The following is a 19230-nucleotide window of genomic DNA, read 5'->3' on the forward strand; positions in this document are numbered from 1 at the left end:
CTTTTAAATTAACGACAAATCCTTCGGGCAAACTATGGGTGGGTGGGAGAGTTGTATGCGTCCGTGGGGGGTTATGATGGAGTGAGGGATTCCAACTGGTGGGGTAAGGTGAGCGAGTCTAGCCAGGTGGCAGAGAAACGTACGCGGGGGGGGGGGAGAGTTTCAAACAGAGGGAGACATGGAGAGGGAGGAGTCGGGGGAGGGAGGGAGGGCGGGCAGGTGAGGGAGTTAGTATGACGCGGAACTATGGACGGTGAAGTACGGTGCGGCTGTGAGCGGTGACGGGCATCGAAATGGCGACTCAAGTGGTAGTGAGGCGATGGTGGGGGTGGTGTTGTGTGCTAGTGGTGGCGGTAGGGACGCTCGCAGGGGTGGCGGAGGGACAATTCCGCAACGATCGCGACCAAGAACTCTTACGGGACGACTACTGGCGGAGTAACTATCGGAGTCGAGGCTATACCACTCCACCCCCCGTCCGAACGCGTTACAACAGTGGGGACACTTACTACGGCACGGATAACCGATACCAGGACACGCGTTACGACGACCCATCACAGTTACGAGGGTCCGACGGGCGCTTCCTCGACCAGGAGTTCAGGTACAGCGAGAACCCAAGACTGAGTGGAAACTACCTGGGGCGAGGCAGGTATGACGCCCGAGGGAGGGAACGCCCAGGGTCACGCCCAGGCTCTCGCCCCGGGGAAGAGCAATGGGACCAAGGCTTCGGGATTCTTGACATGTGGCGCCCCGACCTGCAGGGGGAGTTCCGGCCGTCTGAGGAGCCAGGTGAGTGCTAGGGGCGAGAACAGGTGCATGTGGTGATGGTGGTGGCGGGAAGGGAGAGGAGGAGGAATGGTGAAAAAGGACAGGGGAAATCTGGATGTAGCCGTAGTAATATTAGTGTTTTGGAGATCGTTATGAAAATAGAAGTTGTAGTAGATTGGTGTAATAATGAACGTAGTACTGGTAGTAGTAGTAGTAGTAGCTGTAGTAATAGTAATACGGTAGTGTCCATTTCTCATACCACAAACTATTTAATGCATATTCCAAGAGTTGTATTTACCGCATGAACGACACACACACACACACACGGACCTGTCTACTGATAAAGGCCACTATCACCACCACCACCAAAGGCCTGACTCATTATTACCTCACCCTGCTTCAATACTTCCTGCTTCTTGGGGGATCTCTGGCCGTAAGCAGGAAGATGCAAAGTATATATATCGAAATGGGATGAAATAGTCAGACGCTTATGATCACAAATTGGGAAGAATGAGAATTATACCACTGCCCATGCTACCACTACTACTACTACTATACTACTACTACTACTACTACTACTACTACTACTACTACTACTACTACTACTACTATTCTATTCTATTCTATTACTACTACTACTACTATTCTATTACTACTACTACTATTCTACTACTACTACTACTACTACTACTACTACTACTACTACTACTACTACTAGGTGCTACTATTACTACTAGGTACTACTACTACTATTACTACTAGGTACTACTATTACTACTAGGTACTACTATATCAAGAGAAGAACAGAGCATATGAAGAAAGAATACAGAATGTGGACCAGGGCTCCTTCACCCCGGTAGTATTCACGACGGCAGGAGGGATGGGACCAAGGGCGCAGAGCTTCTACGCAAGACTCGCCGAAACACTGGCGGATAAGAAACAACAGCCAAGAAGCAGTGTGGTCGCCTGGATGAGATGCAGGCTGTCCTTCTCCCTCCTGAGGTCAGCCTTGGTCTGCCTGAGAGGAACCAGGTCACCTGCACCCAAAACCACCCGCATTGCTGACCTGGACTTTGAGGCGACGGTGGTTGATAGTCGTATCAACCACAAGCTCTGTTAGCTTAAAAATAAATTTTTTTAGCAAAGTTTGTAATATTAAATAAAGATGGTTGTCGGCCACAGTCATTGGCGGGGTGGGGCCAATGAATTGCTTTGTGAAAGGATATGAGAAAATATACCGCTCACAACGCAACTCTAATAGATGGAGGCCCTATTACTACTAGGTACTACTACTACTACTAGGTACTACTACTACTACTAGGTACTACTACTACTACTACTACTACTACTACTACTACTACTACTACTACTACTACTACTACTACTACTACTACTACTACTACTAAATGACGCATAGATAACCTCCGGGAAAGTTAACACAACACTGATAACCTTTAGACTTGTCACTGACCAACGCCTGCAAGAATTCGATCACCTGACATAATCACCTCCACCACAGTCAACACCACCACCACCACCCACACACATCTACACACACACACACACACACACACACACACACACACACACACACACACACACACACACACACAAACCACATCAAATTACATTGCTGTCTGTTTCCGCATTTTTCTCACTACTACTACTACTACTACTACTACTACAACACTACTACTACTACTACTACTACTACTACTACTACTACTACTACTACTACTACTACTACTACTACTACTAATACTACTACTACTGGGATCATATTTTTTCCTATTCGTTTTTCTTTTTCTTCTTCTTCTACTTATTATTATCATTACTACTGCTAATACAACACTACTACTACTACTACTACTACTACTACTACTACTACTACTACTACTGCTTCGTACACTGACCTACTTCTACATGGAGAGGAAATTTCACACGTCGGCAGCGGTGGTAGTGGTGGCGACGGAAATAGTGAAAGTAGCCCCAGATGATGGTGGAAAGTAGTCAGCATTTTTCTTTTCTTTCCTGTGGTGTCTGAGTGCGTTAAAAAGGCATAACTAACGTGACAAAAAAAACACTCTCCTCGCACAGAAAACTAATCATATAAGTAGTTAATAAAGTAAATACTCGATAAAAATAAAGATAGTCAAGAAAAAAATGGATTACTGTGAGAGGAAATACATAACAAAACAAAACAAAAATGGGTGTAACAAATCTAATAACCCGTTTCTCATCTCTCCTTTCCCTTCCAAACAGGGCTGACACTCCCTCTGGCTGACATACATAACCTAAAACAAATGAATATAACAAAACAAATAACCCGTCTCCTCACCCTCCTCTTCCCTTCCAAACAGAGCTGACACTCCCATTGGCAGACATATACATAACCTAAAACAAATAGATATAACAAAACAAATAACCCGTCTCCTCACCCTCCTCTTCCCTTCCAGACAGAGCTGACACTCCCCCTGGCAGACATATACTGTACATATGTAAATAACCCGTCTCCTCACCCTCCTCTTCCCTTCCAAACAGGCCTGACATATACATAACTTAAAACAAATGAATATAACAAAACAAATAACCCGTCTCCTCACCCTCCCAAACAGGCCTGACATATACATAACTTAAAACAAATGAATATAACAAAACAAATAACCCGTCTCCTCACCCTCCCCTTCCAAACAGGCCTGACAGTCCCTCTGGCTGACATTTTCGTGACCACCGACTCGGGCAAGGTGCAGGGCTTCTACGTCTACCTGTACGACAAGCCCGGTATGCGCCCCAACGAACGCCCCGTCAACAAGCCTATCCACCAGCAGCGCTACATCATGAACGTGTCCACCTTCCTCGGCATTCCGTACGCCAAGCCGCCTTTGTTCGAGGGACGGTTCAAGGTGAGGATTTGGTTTTAGGTTTAAGCTTGGGTCATCAGATTAAGTTGGGGCATAAGAAAAGGTTGGGTTATAAGTTCAGGTTGGATAGTAAGGTTAGGTTAGGCTGGGTAAGATTATGTTGGTAAGGTTAGGTTGGGTCATAATGTTAGGTTAGGTTATAAGGTTAGGTTGGATCGTAGGGTTAGGTTAGGCTGGGTAAGAATATGCTGGTTCGTCAGGATTGGTTTAGTCTTAAGGTTAGGTTAGGTTGAGTAAGTTTAGGTTCGATCAGGTTAGGTTAGGTTGGGTAAGATTAGGTTAGGTTAGTGACGTGGTGTGTGTGTGTGTGTGTGTGTGTGTGTGTGTGTGTGTGTGTGTGTGTGTGTCACAATAACGAACTCGGCACCGGGGAGACAAGGGGAAGAATACCAATGTGTGTGTGTGTGTGTGTGTGTGTGTGTGTGTGTGTGTGTGTGTATGGCATAAGGTTAGGTTGGGTCATAAAATTAGGTTAGGTTATATGGTTAGGTTGGGTTATAAGGTTAGGTTGGGTCATTAGGTTAGGTTGGGTAATCAGCTTGGCATAAGGTTAGGCCATTAGGTTAGGCTGGGTCGTTAGGATAGGTTAGGCCACTATGATAGATTGCGTTATTAAGTTATATTTGGTCACTGGGTTTATAACATGAGAAAAGAGGCTGCAAGAGGGCATTTAGCTCCCATATAGCACTGTTTAGGGTACCTAGTGTTAAGGTTATTGGATTAGAACATAAGAAAATAAAAGTCTGCAAGAAGCCAGTTTATATTTCGCAAACAGTCTTGGTTTATGCAGTGGACCAAATGTATCTGTATTCGTTTACGTATTATTATCTATGCATTCAAAGGCGTCAGACCGGAAAGAGTCGTCTGAGATGTCGGTATTATTTCTTTCAAGCGCTAACGGAGCAATTCATTATAATTATTTATACGCTCTGATTCCTCTGCATTGAAATCTCTTGACAATGAGCGGCAGATTGCTGGGAAGGGCATCAACCTGGGCGGTGATGATGATGGTGGTGTTGGTAATAATGATGATTGAAGTGACGTGGTGTGTGTGTGTGTGTGTGTGTGTGTGTGTGTGTGTGTGTCAGAATAACGAACTCGGCGCCGGGGAGACAAGGGGAGGAATACCAATGTGTGTGTGTGTGTGTGTGTGTGTGTGTGTGTGTGTGTGTGTGTGTGTGTGTGTATTCCTGCATCCATATCGTATAAGTGATGCTACCCTCTTTACTTTTATCCATTTGTTTACTTTTTGTGTGTGAAAGTATTTGAGAGAGAGAGAGAGAGAGAGAGAGAGAGAGAGAGAGAGGGCGGGCTGGCGGGCTGAGTCAGACATGCCTGTAACGATGTGCTGCCAAATATGCAAAACACACACACACACACACACACACACGCATTTTTCTTGTGTAAAGCAATCAAGCACTTGTTCCAGAAGAGTTACGTGTGTGTGTGTGTGTGTGTGTGTGTGTGTGTGTGTGTGTGTAATCATTTTATTTGTTTATGCAAGTTCTGTATTTTATTGAGGAGTTATCACATATCTTAAATTCGTAGGGTATTGTAAATTCCGAATACGCCCGATATAACCTTTTTTCCTTAGTCTTATCGTACTAATCATATATAAAAAGATGGACTTTTTTATGGTAAGCAGGAAACCCTTGCCTCGTATCGTTATCACGTGCGGTTATCGTGGAGCCTTTTATCGCATATTAACGAACATAAGAGAAAGTTAAGATTTACCGCCTTGCAATTAGATTCACTCACAGGAAGTAGTTTTAATCCTGTACCTTGTCGGCGTTGATAAGACTAAAGCCAGTATTTTTTAACATTTCGGCTCCCAAGAACACATACTTGACAAGGCTTTCGTAGGAGTTTTGGGCTTTTCCAGAGGTAGTTTCATGGCCTTTGTGGTAGTTTGACCCTTCTTCTGTATCATGAACCAAAAACACACTCATTAGAACCCATCTGATCTCCTTTTTGGCCTTTGGAAATAGTCAATGTGAGACCTGAAATTGTCTAACGATACCAACCTGAGACTAACGCTTATCACCAAAGAAAAGTTGTTATTTCCACCGTAACACAAACAGGAAATAGCTGGTGAAGAAGTCAACGCTATGCCATCCACCACAACGAAAGGATTAACGGCACGATGCATAATGAAACAGGTTGTGTGGTGACGATAAAAGCTTTGAATACGGTTATGTCGTCTATGAATCATCCTATCAGAGCGAGCAGGGACAGATGAACGCCAGATCTTTTTAAACGTATTCGTATTAAGTTATGGGGTTAGTCTGGCCTTTAATTCGATTTTTGGGACATCGTTAGAAAGAATTGTTCGGTTTTCTCATATTACAAACTCATTCGTAAAAGGTGTTTAAAAATTAACTAACTACGCCTTGAAAAACGGGTCAAATATGATAACTCAGCCACATTATTGCTATTTGGACTAATACGACACTTAGAAAATCGGGGGGAAGTGATGAAGCATAAAAAGGTTACATCTTTTAAGGTCTGTCTAATATTGATATTAACTAAAAGTATATCCTATGATTTCAATACTCTGCTTTTTATTCCTGTTTTTATATATGGCGCCAGGCGAACTAAAATATTATCATTATTTTAACATATCACCCTTAGCAGATAAAAAGAAGAATAACACTTGACACTACATAACGTTTTTGACGAATCATTTAACGCGTGAAAAGTAAAAATAGGTAGTGATCGTTGAAATATTGAAATCATGAAACAATACGTAACATTCCCTCCCAGTTAGTGTTGAGTGGAGAATTCATACGAGTGATCCGGAGAGTCACGAAGCACCGAGTCACGTTCTGGTGCTTTGCTTTAAGAGGCGGAAGGAAGGAGGGCGAGAAGAGAGGGAGCAGTGACTTTTAAAACTCGTGATGCACACTAATGACCCTCGTTTGTTCGTGAGTTCTGGTGGTTTGTGTTGAGAGGGAGAGAAGAGCAATGCGGAGAAATGTGAATAACGAAGGTGAAGGTTGATTCATGTTCCGGTTGTTTTCGTTCAAATAGGTAGAGAGAGAATATTGAAGTTTTGTGTTGAGAGGGATGGAAGAGCAATGCGAAGAACTGAATAAAATAAACGTTGATTCTTGTTCTGGTTGTTTCTGCCCATTGAGTTAAAATATTAGAGGGCAATGCAGAGAACTGTGAATAAAATAAACGTTGATTCTTCTTCTGGTTGTTTCTGCCCATTGAGTTAGACTGTTAGACTATTGAGGGTTTGTACTGAAAGGCAGGCAATGCAGAGAATGTGAATAATGATGAGTTTGAGTTAAAATTTTGAGGGTTTATTATGAAAGGATAGAAGATCGATGCAAAGAACTGTGAAAAATAAAAGTAAACGTCAATTCATGTTCTGGTTGGGTTTGTACTGAAAGGAGATAAGAGCGATGGAGGGAAGTGTGATAAACGCTGTCATGTTCCGCTTAAAAAGAAAGAGAATGTTGAGGACTTGTACTGAAAGGAGAAAAGGGCAATGCAAACCTGTGTGAATACAAACTTAAACGGTAATTCATATTCAGATTGTTTCTGCCCAAAGAGGAAAAGAGACTGTTGAAGGTTTATATTGAAAAGATAGAAACGCAGTGCAGAAAACTGAATAATAAAGATACACGTTAATTCATGTTCTGGTTGTTTTTGCCCAAAGAGTAAGAGATATGGTTGAACGTTTGTGTTGAGAGGGAGAGAAGGGCAATGCTGGGAACTGAATAACAACAAAAAAAAGTAAATTCATGTTCTGGCTGTTTGTGGCTAAAGAGAGAGAGAGTATAATTGCGTCTTTTAGAACCAAGGCAAATGCTATAAGAGTTGTAATGCTAAAAGCTGTTTGACGAATATGCAGTTTATGGGTGGAATACTTCACGAGACCTTTCAGTAAGATGTTCAAGTGTAATACCTTTATACTACAGCAACGTAAAATAAAATTAAATCGTGATTGTAGAAGAATGTAGAAGTGAAATCTCGGCGAAACATTATAATAGTCTATTTATATATTAATTCCCCTCACATGGTGTTTTAACTCATTCTATACAAATTTCAAGGTTACCCAAATTTGTCCTCTAAATTTAAACGTTTTATTTCTTTTGATGACCTTGAAAATTGTACAAAGTGAAAGTCATAAGATGTCAGTTATAATATTATATGGGAAAATGAACATATATAAATAGACAAATTGAAAGAGTTTGTAAAGAGAGAGAGAGGGGGAGGGGGGAGTGAGATTAAGCGTGGGAAAAAGTCACTTGCCATGGGAAAGTAATAACCAACCAATGAGAGCTCGCGCCAGGTTCACAAGATATGGTTAGGCAGTCATGTGAAGTTAAGTAGTAAAAGTAACCTCATTAATGTAAAGGTACTACTACTACTACTACTGAAAATGACGATGATAATGAAAGTACAATTAGAAAGACATGATATACCTGTTTGTAGATGTGTTTTGTATGCGTATATACTGGTTTGTTGCCTTACTTGTTTTTGCTTGTATTATAAGTAGTACCTGTAATAAAAGGAGCAAGAGGAAGGGGGTGGGGGGAGAAGAGGTGATGGAGGAGAAAGAGGATGAGGAGGAAGGAGAAAGAAAAGACTGAGGAGGGGGATAAGAAAGAGGAAAGCGAGCTGAAAATGGTGGTGGAGGAGGAGGAATGGAAAGAGAAGTGGTGGTGGTAGAGAGAGAGAGAGAGAGAGAGAGAGGAGGAAAGGGAAGAGGAAGAACAAATGATGCTGGAGATAGTGAATTAGAAGCAGAGTAAAGAAGGAAAAAAACGTAGTGGGAATGTAGGGGGAACGGGAGCAAGAGGAGGATAAGGAGGATTAGAAGAAAGAGCAGGAGGAGGAGGTGGTTGGGAAATTAGTGTCTCGTAATAATGTCCTGTTCATATCACAGACGTGTATTGTTTTTGAGACCATTGTTTTATCATTATTGTAGAAATATTCGGTGTGTGTCTGTGTGTGTGTGTGTGTGTGTGTGTGTGTGTGTGTGTGTGTGTGTGTGTGTTTGTTGTGTGTGTGTGTGTGTGTGTGTGCGCGCGCTCAAGGCCGTTCCTCCTCGGTACTTCAAGAAATTGCAAATTGGCGACGCTCCCATGACAGTTCCTCCCTAGAGAGAGAGAGAGAGAGAGAGAGAGAGAGAGAGAGAGAGAGAGAGAGAGAGAGTCATCGATTCACATGAAGGGAATTATTTACTGACCATCAAAATGATCAATGGAGACGACACACACACACACACACACACACACACACACACACACACACACACACACACACACACTGACCATCATAAAAAATCATTACCACATCAATAAGCATTTCCTACCTTTGTCTCTGTGTGTGTGTGTGTGTGTGTGTGTGTGTGTGTGTGTGTGTGAGAGAGAGAGACCGGTATGCATTTTAGTAGCTGTAATAGTACACCGCAGAAAGCGAAGGAAGTGAGGGACGGAGGGAGGGAGAGGGAGAGGGAATTCCAGCGCGGGAGAGAGGAAAGGGGAAGCATGGGCGGAAGGGACAGAGAGGGAGAGGGGAAAGGGGGTAGGGAAAAGGTATAAGGGGTAGTAGCATGCGTAATGGACGGGAAGGGGAAGAGAGAGAGAGAGAGAGAGAGAGAGAGAGAGAGAGAGAGAGAGAGAGAGAGAGAGAGAGAGAGAGTTGAGAGTTGAGAGAGAAAGGGAAGGAGAAGGGTAGGTAGGGTAAGGGAAGGGAAGGTAAGGTTAGGTAGGCAGGTAATATGATATCCAATTTCCTGTTTGCTCTCTCTCTCTCTCTCTCTCTCTCTCTCTCTCTCTCTCTCCACTTCCATTTCCCTACCCCCTCCTTCCTTCTCTCTTTTTATCCCTCCAGTTTCCCTCCACCACTTCCTTCCTGCGCTGAACACCATGATTCTAATAAAACTATCCTTGGGTGGAGGAGGAGGAGGAGGAGGAGGAGGGTGGTGTTGATGATGGTGAGGGTCATTTGGGTGGTGGTGATAGTGGTGGTGATAGTGAAGAAAAGTGTAGATGAGGAGAAAGAAAAGAACAACGAGAAAAAGAAGAAACCGTGATATTAGCGAGCGTGAAGGGGACGAGAAGAAAGGGAAGACAATGAGGAGGAGGAGGAGGAGGAAGAAGAAGGGGGGAAAAGAAGAGGAGGAGGGAGACAAAGAGGGTGGTTACTAGAGCGACTTCCTGTATACACTTTTGCACTCGTTAGGAAGGAGGAGGAGGAGGAGGACAAAAGGGGGGTGAAGGAGAAGGAGGAGGAGTAGGACAAAAGGGGGGTGAAGGAGAAGAAGGAGGAGGAAGAGGAGCAGGTGCAGCAGGAGGAGGAGCACGAGGAAAGAAATAAGAAAAGAAAGAAGTAAATGAATTAGAGGAGGAGTACAAGAAAAGAATTAAGAAGGGAAAGTAGTGAGTGGAGGAGTGGAAGTGCATTAAGAAAAGAGGGAAAGAAATAGAATTAAATGAAACTGACTACCAGGATGAACGAATGGAGAATTAGAGAAGTGGAAAGAGGATAAGAACGAATGGAGAATTAGAGAAGTGGAAAGAGGATAAGAACGAATGGAGAATTAGAGAAGTGGAAAGAGGATAAGAACGAATGGAGAATTAGAGAAGTGGAAAGAGGATAAGAACGAATGGAGACTTAGAAGGAAAGAGGATAAGAACGAATGGAGAATTAGAGAAGTGGAGGATAAGAACGAATGGAGAATTAGAGAAGTGGAAAGAGGATAAGAACGAATGGAGAATTAGAGAAGTGGAAAGAGGATAAGAACGAATGGAGAATTAGAAGTGGAAAGAGGATAAGAACGAATGGAGAATTAGAGAAGTGGAAAGAGGATAAGAACGAATGGAGAATTAGAGAAGTGGAAAGAGGATAAGAACGAATGGAGAATTAGAGAAGTGGAAAGAGGATAAGAACGAATGGAGAATTAGAGAAGTGGAAAAAGAATCAGAAGGAGACGGGAAAGAAGTGACTGGAAAGGAAGGAGGGTGGAAATAAGGAAGCGGGAATGAAGGAAAAAATATATGGGAAAAAGACGGAAGACGGGGAAATTAGAGGAAGTAAAAGGGAAACAATTATCCAGGCATTGAACCCCCTGACACTGTCCTCCGGAAGTGTTGGCTGACCGCAGACACACACACACACACACACACACACACACACACACATGGACGCGGACACGGTAGCAACAATATAACCTCTGTAATGAATCCTGTATCCTTGCTTCGTGTGTGTGTGTGTGTGTGTGTGTGTGTTTAGGCAAAGTGTAGTAAGTAGGAAAGCGATAAAGGGAGGGAAGGAAATGGTTGAATGGTAAGGTTAAGTAAAAGGAATGAAGGAAGGAAAGGAAAGAGAGGAAAGAAGGAAGGGAGGAAAGGAAAGAGAGGAAGGAAGGAAGGGAGGAAAAGGAAGAGAGGAAGGAAGGAAGGGAAGAAAAGAAGGAAGGGAGGAAAGGAAAGAGAGGAAGGAAGGAAGGAAAGGAAAGAGAGGAAGGAAGGAAGGGAGGAAATGAATATATGAAAGAAAAGAAAGAAAGAGTGCGATATATTAGAGAAAGGAAGTGACGTTATCATGAAAATTACATTATGATTACATTACTTCAAAGGCTTCACACACACACACACACACACACACACACACACACACACACACACACACACACACACACACACACAAACACACACACAGTGGCTTGATAATAAGGAACCTACTAGTCTGGAAGTAAAAAAAAAAAAAAAAAAAAAAAAGTGTGTGCGTGCGTGCGTGTTACATACTGACATACGCTAAAATAAACACTCACACTAGAACACAAGGACTAGAAATTGCTTTTATTGTTGCTATTAGTGTTGGTAGTGTTTGCTGTTGTTGGTGATGGTGGTAGTGGTAGTGGTGATGGTGTTGTTGTTGTTGTTGGTGGTGGTCATGGTGGTTGTGGTACTGATGATGGTTATGTTGGTAGTGATGGTGTTGGTGGTGGTGATGGTGGAGGTGGAGGAAGTGTGTGAAAGGAGAAGTCTCGTTTTGTAGTCCATACGTGATGCACTGACAGGAGGAGGAGGAGGAGGAGCAGAAGGAAAAGGAGAAGAGGAAGAGGAAGAGGAGGAAGAATAGGAATAAACTCACTCATTTACCCGTGTCTTCTCTTTCTGTTATTGGTTGTGGACTTCGTGATGGTATATGTGTATAGTGATGGTGGTGTAGGAGGTGGTGGTGATGATGGGGCGAGGCTCAAATCAAAGGAATTCAAACAGGCGAGCGTAAAAAGGTGAAAAAAACTGCAATAGGAAAAAGATAAGTGAGAAAAGGTTGAGAGAGAGAGAGAGAGAGAGAGAGAGAGAGAGAGAGAGAGAGAGAGAGAGAGAGAGAGAGAGAGAGAATTCTTATCTATAACACTGATAATAGTGAGAGATAACGACAAGACTATCTCATGACACACACACACACACACACACACACACACACACACACACACGCCGAGGTCTGTGGTCTTGGCAGTTGTGATTGATGATTTGGTATTCATGAGAGAGAGAGAGAGAGAGAGAGAGAGAGAGAGAGAGAGAGAGAGAGAGAGAGAGAGAGAGAATCCCGTATTGCAAACAAAGAGATCAAGACCGAAGAGGGACCAGCATCTTCCCTATGACCTTGAACACACACACACACACACACACACACACACACACACACACACACACGCAAGCCAACATTTCTTCAGCAAGGGACTGGTTTGAGTTTTGCGTAGATCGTGAGTGAGAAAAAAAAAAGTATCCTAGATGTGGCAACAGTGGTCTGAGAGAGAGAGAGAGAGAGAGAGAGAGAGAGAGAGAGAGTTCACGGGATATGAACTTTGACTACCCCCTTACCCATGCCCTCTCTCTCTCTCTCTCTCTCTCCGCGCAGAAAATATAGACTCTCTTGATATTACAGAGAGAGAGAGAGAGAGAGAGAGAGAGAGAGAGAGAGAGAGAGAGAGAGAGAGAGAGAGAGAGAGAGAGAAGGGGGGGGGATGGAAGGGCGTACTGTGGATCATTTCCTACTGCTTCATTGAATATTTTAAAAGTTTGAAGTATATTTACGAGCTAATACAATGAAGAGATGTAATATTACAAGTCCACCAAAGAATATGTTTATAAATATATAGTCAAGTAAGTTATTGGATATCTTAATCTAGCTAACTTTCTATCCTTTTTTCAATCAGTCTATCTCAACCTTATCTGTAATAGAACATAGTTGTAGAAAAAAAATAACTAGTCAAATCATTTCAAATAGTCCGTTTGGGCGTTCGATTCCGTAGGTCCTTTCCTCCCCTCTACTCTGCCACACAGTCCCAGCACCTATTTTTCCCTCCCATATGTTACCTATAGCTGACATTTGAGAGGAAGGGATAGGTGCTGGGACTGTGTGACATAGCAGAGGGAAGGAAAGGACCTGCGGAATCGAGCCCCCAAACGGACTATTTGAAATGGTTTGACTATAAGAAGACAAATTAAGAGGCAGAAAGACAGACAAACATTACTTCATACAAGGAAATTTATTTTGAATCAAATTACTCACCACCATTTCTTCTTTCTTCACCCCTGCAGCCCCCCCGACACGTCCCCAACTGGTACAGCACCTGGCAGGGCTTGGACTACCAGAGTGCCTGCCCCCAGAACCTCAAGTACATCGGCACCTCCAACCACATTAGAAACATCCATGAAGACTGCCTCTACCTCAACATCTTCTCCCCCTCGGTAAGGCTCTTTGATAAGGCTTTTCGTGTTCCCTTAACTTTCCTTTCCATACCTTACCGAACCCAACCCAAACCAACCTAACTTTACCTAACCTTACCTTTCCTTACCCAACCTTACCTTACCTTACTCAACCTTACCTTACCTAACCTTACCTTACCTTACCCAAACCAACCCAACCCAAAGTAACTTTACCTAACCTTACCTTTCCTTACCCAACCTTACCTTACCTTACCTTACCTTACCCAAACCAACCTAACCCAACTTTACCTAACCTTACCTTTCCTTACCCAACCTTACCTTACCTTACCTTACCCAAACCAACCCAACCCAACTTTACCTAACCTTACCTTTCCTTACCCAACCCAACTTTACCTAACCTTACCTTTCCTTATCCAACCTTACCTTACCTTACCCAAACCAACCCATCCCAACTTTACCTAACCTTACCTTTCCTTACCCAAACCAACCCAACCCAACTTTGCCTAACCTTACCTTTCCTTACCCAACCTTACCTTACCCAAACCAACCCAACCCAACTTTACCTAACCTTACCTTTCCTTACCCAACCCAGCTTTACCTTACCCAACCCAACCCAACCCAACCCAATCCTCCTCTCCCCTCCCCTCCCCTCCCCTGCCTTACCTTACCTTACCCTACCCAACCCAATCTTTCCTTATCTAACCTAACCTTTCCTTACCTTACCTTATCAAACCTTACTTTATCATACCTTACTTTACCATACCTTACCTTACCATACATACCTTACCTTACCATACCTTACCTTTACTATTTTAGGAGTCCTTCACTCTCTGCATGCATAACAAATTCAAGCTGGGTATGTCTTTTTATTTGTATTTATTGACATACTGAGGCTTTTTTTTATTCTAGTTCAAATTCTGCATCACTCAGTTGATATGATTTATTTTTTGTTTGCTCTGGTGATCTTCTTTAATAGATGCAAAGTATGTTCATTATTTTGTTTTCATTAGTTTATTGTTTGTTGCATTAGAAAAAAGAACACAGTTGGTTGTACACTAAAAACAAAAACAAGAAAAGTGTTTATGATAGAATATTTACAGACTATCTTGATTTCTTTGTTATTCCACTCCATTTTCTCAAGTACATGTTTTCAGTACTATTTTTAGCCTTGTATATGGGAGGGGGCAGCGAGACCATGTTTTACACTAAAAGCCAAAAGTAACATCCGTCTTACAATTTTTTTCATCCCCACACCTTTCTTGCAGGTGTCCATCACGGTGAACAACCAGTACCCAGTGCTTTTCTATGTGCATGGGGGTGACCTGGACCATGGGGCAAGCAACCAGTTTCCGGGGCACATGCTGGCTGCTTGGGGGGAGGTGGTGGTGGTCACCTTCAATTACAGGCTTGGAGCACTGGGTGAGTAGCCAAGGCTTTTGGATTCAAGAGTGATTGTCGAGTTTATTCAAGGTTACAAGGTTACAGTTCAGGCCACTCCCCATTTATGAATGGATCAGTACTTTCCTTAAATCCATTTGTCAAGTGAAAATTTATTTTGAGAAATGTATAGTGGAAATGTTAGTTTCTTCTTTGTGGAAAGAAATAATAAACTCATCCTCACCATTACCTCCATTGCAGGCTTCCTCAGCACTGGAGATGCCAACTCACCTGGCAACTATGGTCTCATGGACATGGCAATGGCCCTGGAGTGGGTGTATACTAACATCCGTTTCTTCAATGGTGACCGCAGCAAGATCACGGTGTTTGGGCCGGGTGCAGGAGGGGCCATGGCAGGGTTACTTGCTGTGCTTCCCAAGACCAAGGACTATGTCAGCCAGGTTATTGCCATGGTTAGTGTGCACTGAGGGCTGCATATCTGAGGAGAATACAGCATGTGTGGACATAATGCATATAACATAAACACAGTGCAGTGGTTGGCATGCTCACCTCACAACCAAGAAGTGTCTAATCTTCCTTGTTTTTAATATGTAGTGTTAAGCTGCTTCATTTATGTTTCTCCACTAATGCATGTTTCCCTACCCCCCAGAGTGGCTCTCCCCTGGCAGAGTGGGCAGCACTGGATGATGTGTATCGTGTGCAGAACACCTCCCGAGTCTATGGCCAGGAGGTGGGCTGTACTGTGGAGAGTTCATACAAGCTGCTGCAATGCCTCAACCGCCGCAGCTATGAAGAACTCTCCACTGCACCCATTATTGTGAGTGGCCAGTGATGCTTCTGTTTGAATACCTCTCCTTCATCCTTTTTCTTCATGGTGAAAAGGGGTAGACCAAAGATTGAGGAAAGAGGAAAAGAATTATTTGTGCTGCTCTTAAGTAGGCCGTAGGTACCAAAAATATGTATGAACTTAGTGTCCTACAAAAAAGAAGGGAGAAAATAATGGAAGGGAAGGAATAGGAGTAGATGAACCCTTTCCTCAATGAGATGGACAGTAGGTATAAAGATTCGAGTAGAATTTGGTGCAGGCGTAAAGCATCTTGCAGCTACTAACTTCAGAAAAAAAGTATAAATATATCAGAAGATGGCAGTGGATGAGTATTCTGAGAGCTTGAAGACAACCTTTTAGAGGAGAGAAATTGACATTACCTCATTTAGAAGTGCAATGTGGAAGCAATGTTTTTTTTATTCACACTTTCTTAGCCCTTAGTTTGTCTCCCTAGCCATGAAAAAATAAGATAAAGACAACTCACAATAATAATAATAATAATAATAATAATAATAATAATAATAATAATAATAATAGTTTCATTTTGCCCTGAGACACTACCTTTGTAATTATCATCATTCTTACACATACATTACATCATCTCTCAGCCTGATCTTGGGACCTTCGCTTGGGCTCCAGCCGTGGATACCAACTTCACTGTGCCGGGCGATGACTGGTACGAGGAGTGGGAGGAGGCGGACTGGCACATCCTCCCTGAGATGCCCCTTGCCCTGTACCAAAGAAACCACCACCACCCCCAGCTGCGCGCCCTTACAGGAGTCAACCGTGATGCTGCTGCCAACTTTGTCTGTGAGTGGTGGCGGCTGCATATGTTTAATTTTTAGTCTAAACATAACTGACCTTCTAATATTTCCCATTCTCTGCTGTTTATTCTGTTCCCAGGCTCCCAAGAAACATTTTTTTGTAACATTGATATGGATGGTAGTTTTCTTGGTTGATATCTTAATGCAAAGATTTTCTCAGTTCAGTGGTATTCATAAATTAATGTTTTTTGCATACTTTCTTTTCAACCTATCTCCACCCAGCCACATTTACATATCCAGTCATTATTTTTTCTCTTTTTTTTCTCTCCATTCCTCACCTGTCACCTTCTCCACAGTCGAAGACAACCGGCTGGTGCGCAATCATCATGAGGTGACGGAGGAGTTCTTCAACGAGCGGGTGAAGGAATGGGTGAAGCACTACAACTACTCCCTCAACCCTGAAGGTGCCTACGACGCCATCAAGTGGATGTACACCTACGGCCCCGACCCTCACAACGTCACACACATAAGGGAGGAGTATGTCAATGTAAGTGTGATGTTGGCTCCGTGGTTTTGCTGGGATATGATTTGAAATGGTGATTCTTGTGTGACGGCTGTCCTTGCAGCATTACACATCAGAGATTGTGTTGGAACTGTTGTGTTGTGAGCTGTACTGTTGGTGTGTGTATGTTGCACTACATTCCTAGTAGACGCAGGTTTGCGCATTGCCTGGTGCCACAAGCAGGGATTTTTCAGTCACTGCTGAGTGGCCTAAGACTACCCACATGCTGTCCAGAAGACCACCCATCAACCCGAACTTTAGATTCTATGATCAAAGATGAGCTCCGGGGGACAGCATGAGCCAATGAAAGATGGCGCCACTATAAACACTTGCCTGCACCATAATGAGCTGGGGCCGATCATCAGGCCCTATCAGAAAGCCTACCGGTGCCATAAGCGTAAAAAAAAATAAAAAAAGCCATGACTTGTTTATTTTTCTTATGTGAAGTATGTTGATGTACTGAAAGGTTAAGTTAGGGTCAGTGCTTTCCCATTTCATTTAAGTGTATACATTGATGAAGAAAAAAAATAAGATATATTCGTTTTCTCTCATAGATGCATTCATGAAGTCACCTGCCTCTTTTTCTCACACCAACCACCTCTTCTCTCCCACAGATGCTTTCAGATTCACTCTACAAGTCAGGTGTGGACCAGCTGGTGAAGGTGCTTGTCAACTCCACCAACAAGCGCAGTGTTCCCACCTATTACTACCTCCTCAACACTACTGTGGAGGCCCTCAAACTACCCTTCTGGAGACAGGTGTGTTTGTCCTTCATTCAACTAAACTCACATTAGCCTTATATTGCAATCAGATTCAGCCACCTTTAAGCTGATATTGATTTTTTTTTTGTGTGTGTGTATGTTTTCAACAAAAAAGTGGTCCATCTCCATCATAATGTATCACTAAACAGCACCTCATCTTTACCCGTCTCTCATCACTCTCCACCCCACAGATCCCAAACAATATTGAGTATTACTTCATCACCGGCGCTCCCTTCATGGACCCGGACTTTTACCCCGAGACCATGCGGGTGTCTCGGGAGCAGTGGGGTGAGGGCGACCGCAACATCTCCGAGTTCATGATGAAGACACTCGCTAACTTTGCCAAGTGGGGGTGAGTGGAAGCTTTTTTTCTGTTTCCTTCAGATACTTTTAATATGGCTCATGATTTAATGTGCTTCATGTTTTACCTCAATGTTTTCTGTATCAAATATCTTTTTAGTTTTTATATACTGCCATAAACAGTTTTTCTATCTTTTGAGGTCTTACTAATACCTTCAGTGTGTGTAGTTATCCACCCTAAGACTACCCTTTGTGCCCACAGCAACCCCACCCAGTCACAGGTTCAAATACTCAAGGTAAACTGGGAGCAGGTGTTGGAAGGTAACCTGAAGTACCTGAGCATCAACACCACCTTCAACACCTCCATCCACTACAACTACCGCCAGCCCTACAACACCTTCTGGACCACCTACATCCCCCAGGTCGTGAGAGAGTGGGTGCCCACTGTTCCCCCACCTCTCAATGTAAGTTGGACTGCTTGTGGTGTTGTCTTTTATATGCGTATCATGGTTTTGCCTCTTCTACTTTTAGTTTAGCATCCTTATTTTCCCTTATGAAGTTGGATGGGCTATGATTCCCTCCCACAATATAGCCTCTCTCATGTGATAGTATACCTCTTTGTGGTAACACCTTATTTTCCTTCAGTTTTATACTTCATATTACCCTTGACATTCCATTCAATTAAAGTTTCTTTATAGTATAGGATAAATGAGAATCTTGCTTGGTTCATCTTCAGGTGTTCTCTTATTCCCACTGTGCTTTATTTGACTTTCATTGGTCTGATTCCTGGTAAATGGACTGTTTTTAATTGCATTCAGTTCTTCAGGCCTTAGTTCCCTAATTCTGCATTGTGGAAGCAAAAACTACAGGACATTACTAGACAAGCACTTCACCACAACCTCTGCTCCTTAGCCTTGAATAGAGGCCAACTACATAGCCCTACCTCCCCTCTGTTCCCCCCTTTTTTTTTTTAGGATAGGAGGGGGAAGGGAATAAGCTTGAAACATTTGTAAATTGATTGTTTGGTGTGGCTTCTTGCTAGGTTTGGGGATTAGGGTGAGAGTTGCTTCTTTGATCTAATCGGGGAAATCTCTCATCAGCCTTGGACACAGATGAGCCAACCCATTGTGGCAGCCTTCTATGGGTCGCTGGTGGCCTGTGTGGTGCTGCTGGTGATCCTCTTTGTCTGCTGTGGCCTCTGGAAGTCAGCTAAGAGGTAGGCTGTTTTTTTT

The 19230-nt window shown here is 43.1% G+C and overlaps 1 protein-coding gene and 1 long non-coding RNA gene across 4 annotated transcripts in view; both read left to right on the forward strand.

Annotated features, from left to right (window-relative positions):
• Positions 1-226: 226 nt before the first annotated feature.
• The window catches only part of LOC127007091 (neuroligin-4, Y-linked-like), a 35872-nt gene continuing 16868 nt past the window's right edge, over positions 227-19230 (forward strand). For all 3 annotated transcript variants that reach the window (XR_007760066.1, XM_050877673.1, XM_050877674.1), the window contains exons 1-12: positions 227-786; positions 3460-3668; positions 13259-13408; positions 14653-14806; positions 15026-15237; positions 15435-15602; positions 16220-16421; positions 16732-16922; positions 17552-17695; positions 17890-18050; positions 18261-18462; positions 19099-19214. Coding sequence is in view for 2 of the 3 variants with exons in the window: in XM_050877673.1 (XP_050733630.1) it covers positions 294-786; positions 3460-3668; positions 13259-13408; positions 14653-14806; positions 15026-15237; positions 15435-15602; positions 16220-16421; positions 16732-16922; positions 17552-17695; positions 17890-18050; positions 18261-18462; positions 19099-19214 (2402 nt within the window). In the remaining variant the exon portion in view is untranslated. The remainder of the gene's footprint in view (positions 787-3459; positions 3669-13258; positions 13409-14652; positions 14807-15025; positions 15238-15434; positions 15603-16219; positions 16422-16731; positions 16923-17551; positions 17696-17889; positions 18051-18260; positions 18463-19098; positions 19215-19230) is intronic.
• On the forward strand, positions 10366-11425 carry LOC127007097 (uncharacterized). The gene is made up of 2 exons (XR_007760068.1): positions 10366-10465; positions 10501-11425. It is a non-coding gene; the product is annotated as an uncharacterized LOC127007097 (long non-coding RNA).

The sequence above is a fragment of the Eriocheir sinensis genome, chromosome 34 (genome assembly GCF_024679095.1).
Source record: "Eriocheir sinensis breed Jianghai 21 chromosome 34, ASM2467909v1, whole genome shotgun sequence".
Classification (NCBI taxonomy): domain Eukaryota; kingdom Metazoa; phylum Arthropoda; class Malacostraca; order Decapoda; family Varunidae; genus Eriocheir; species Eriocheir sinensis.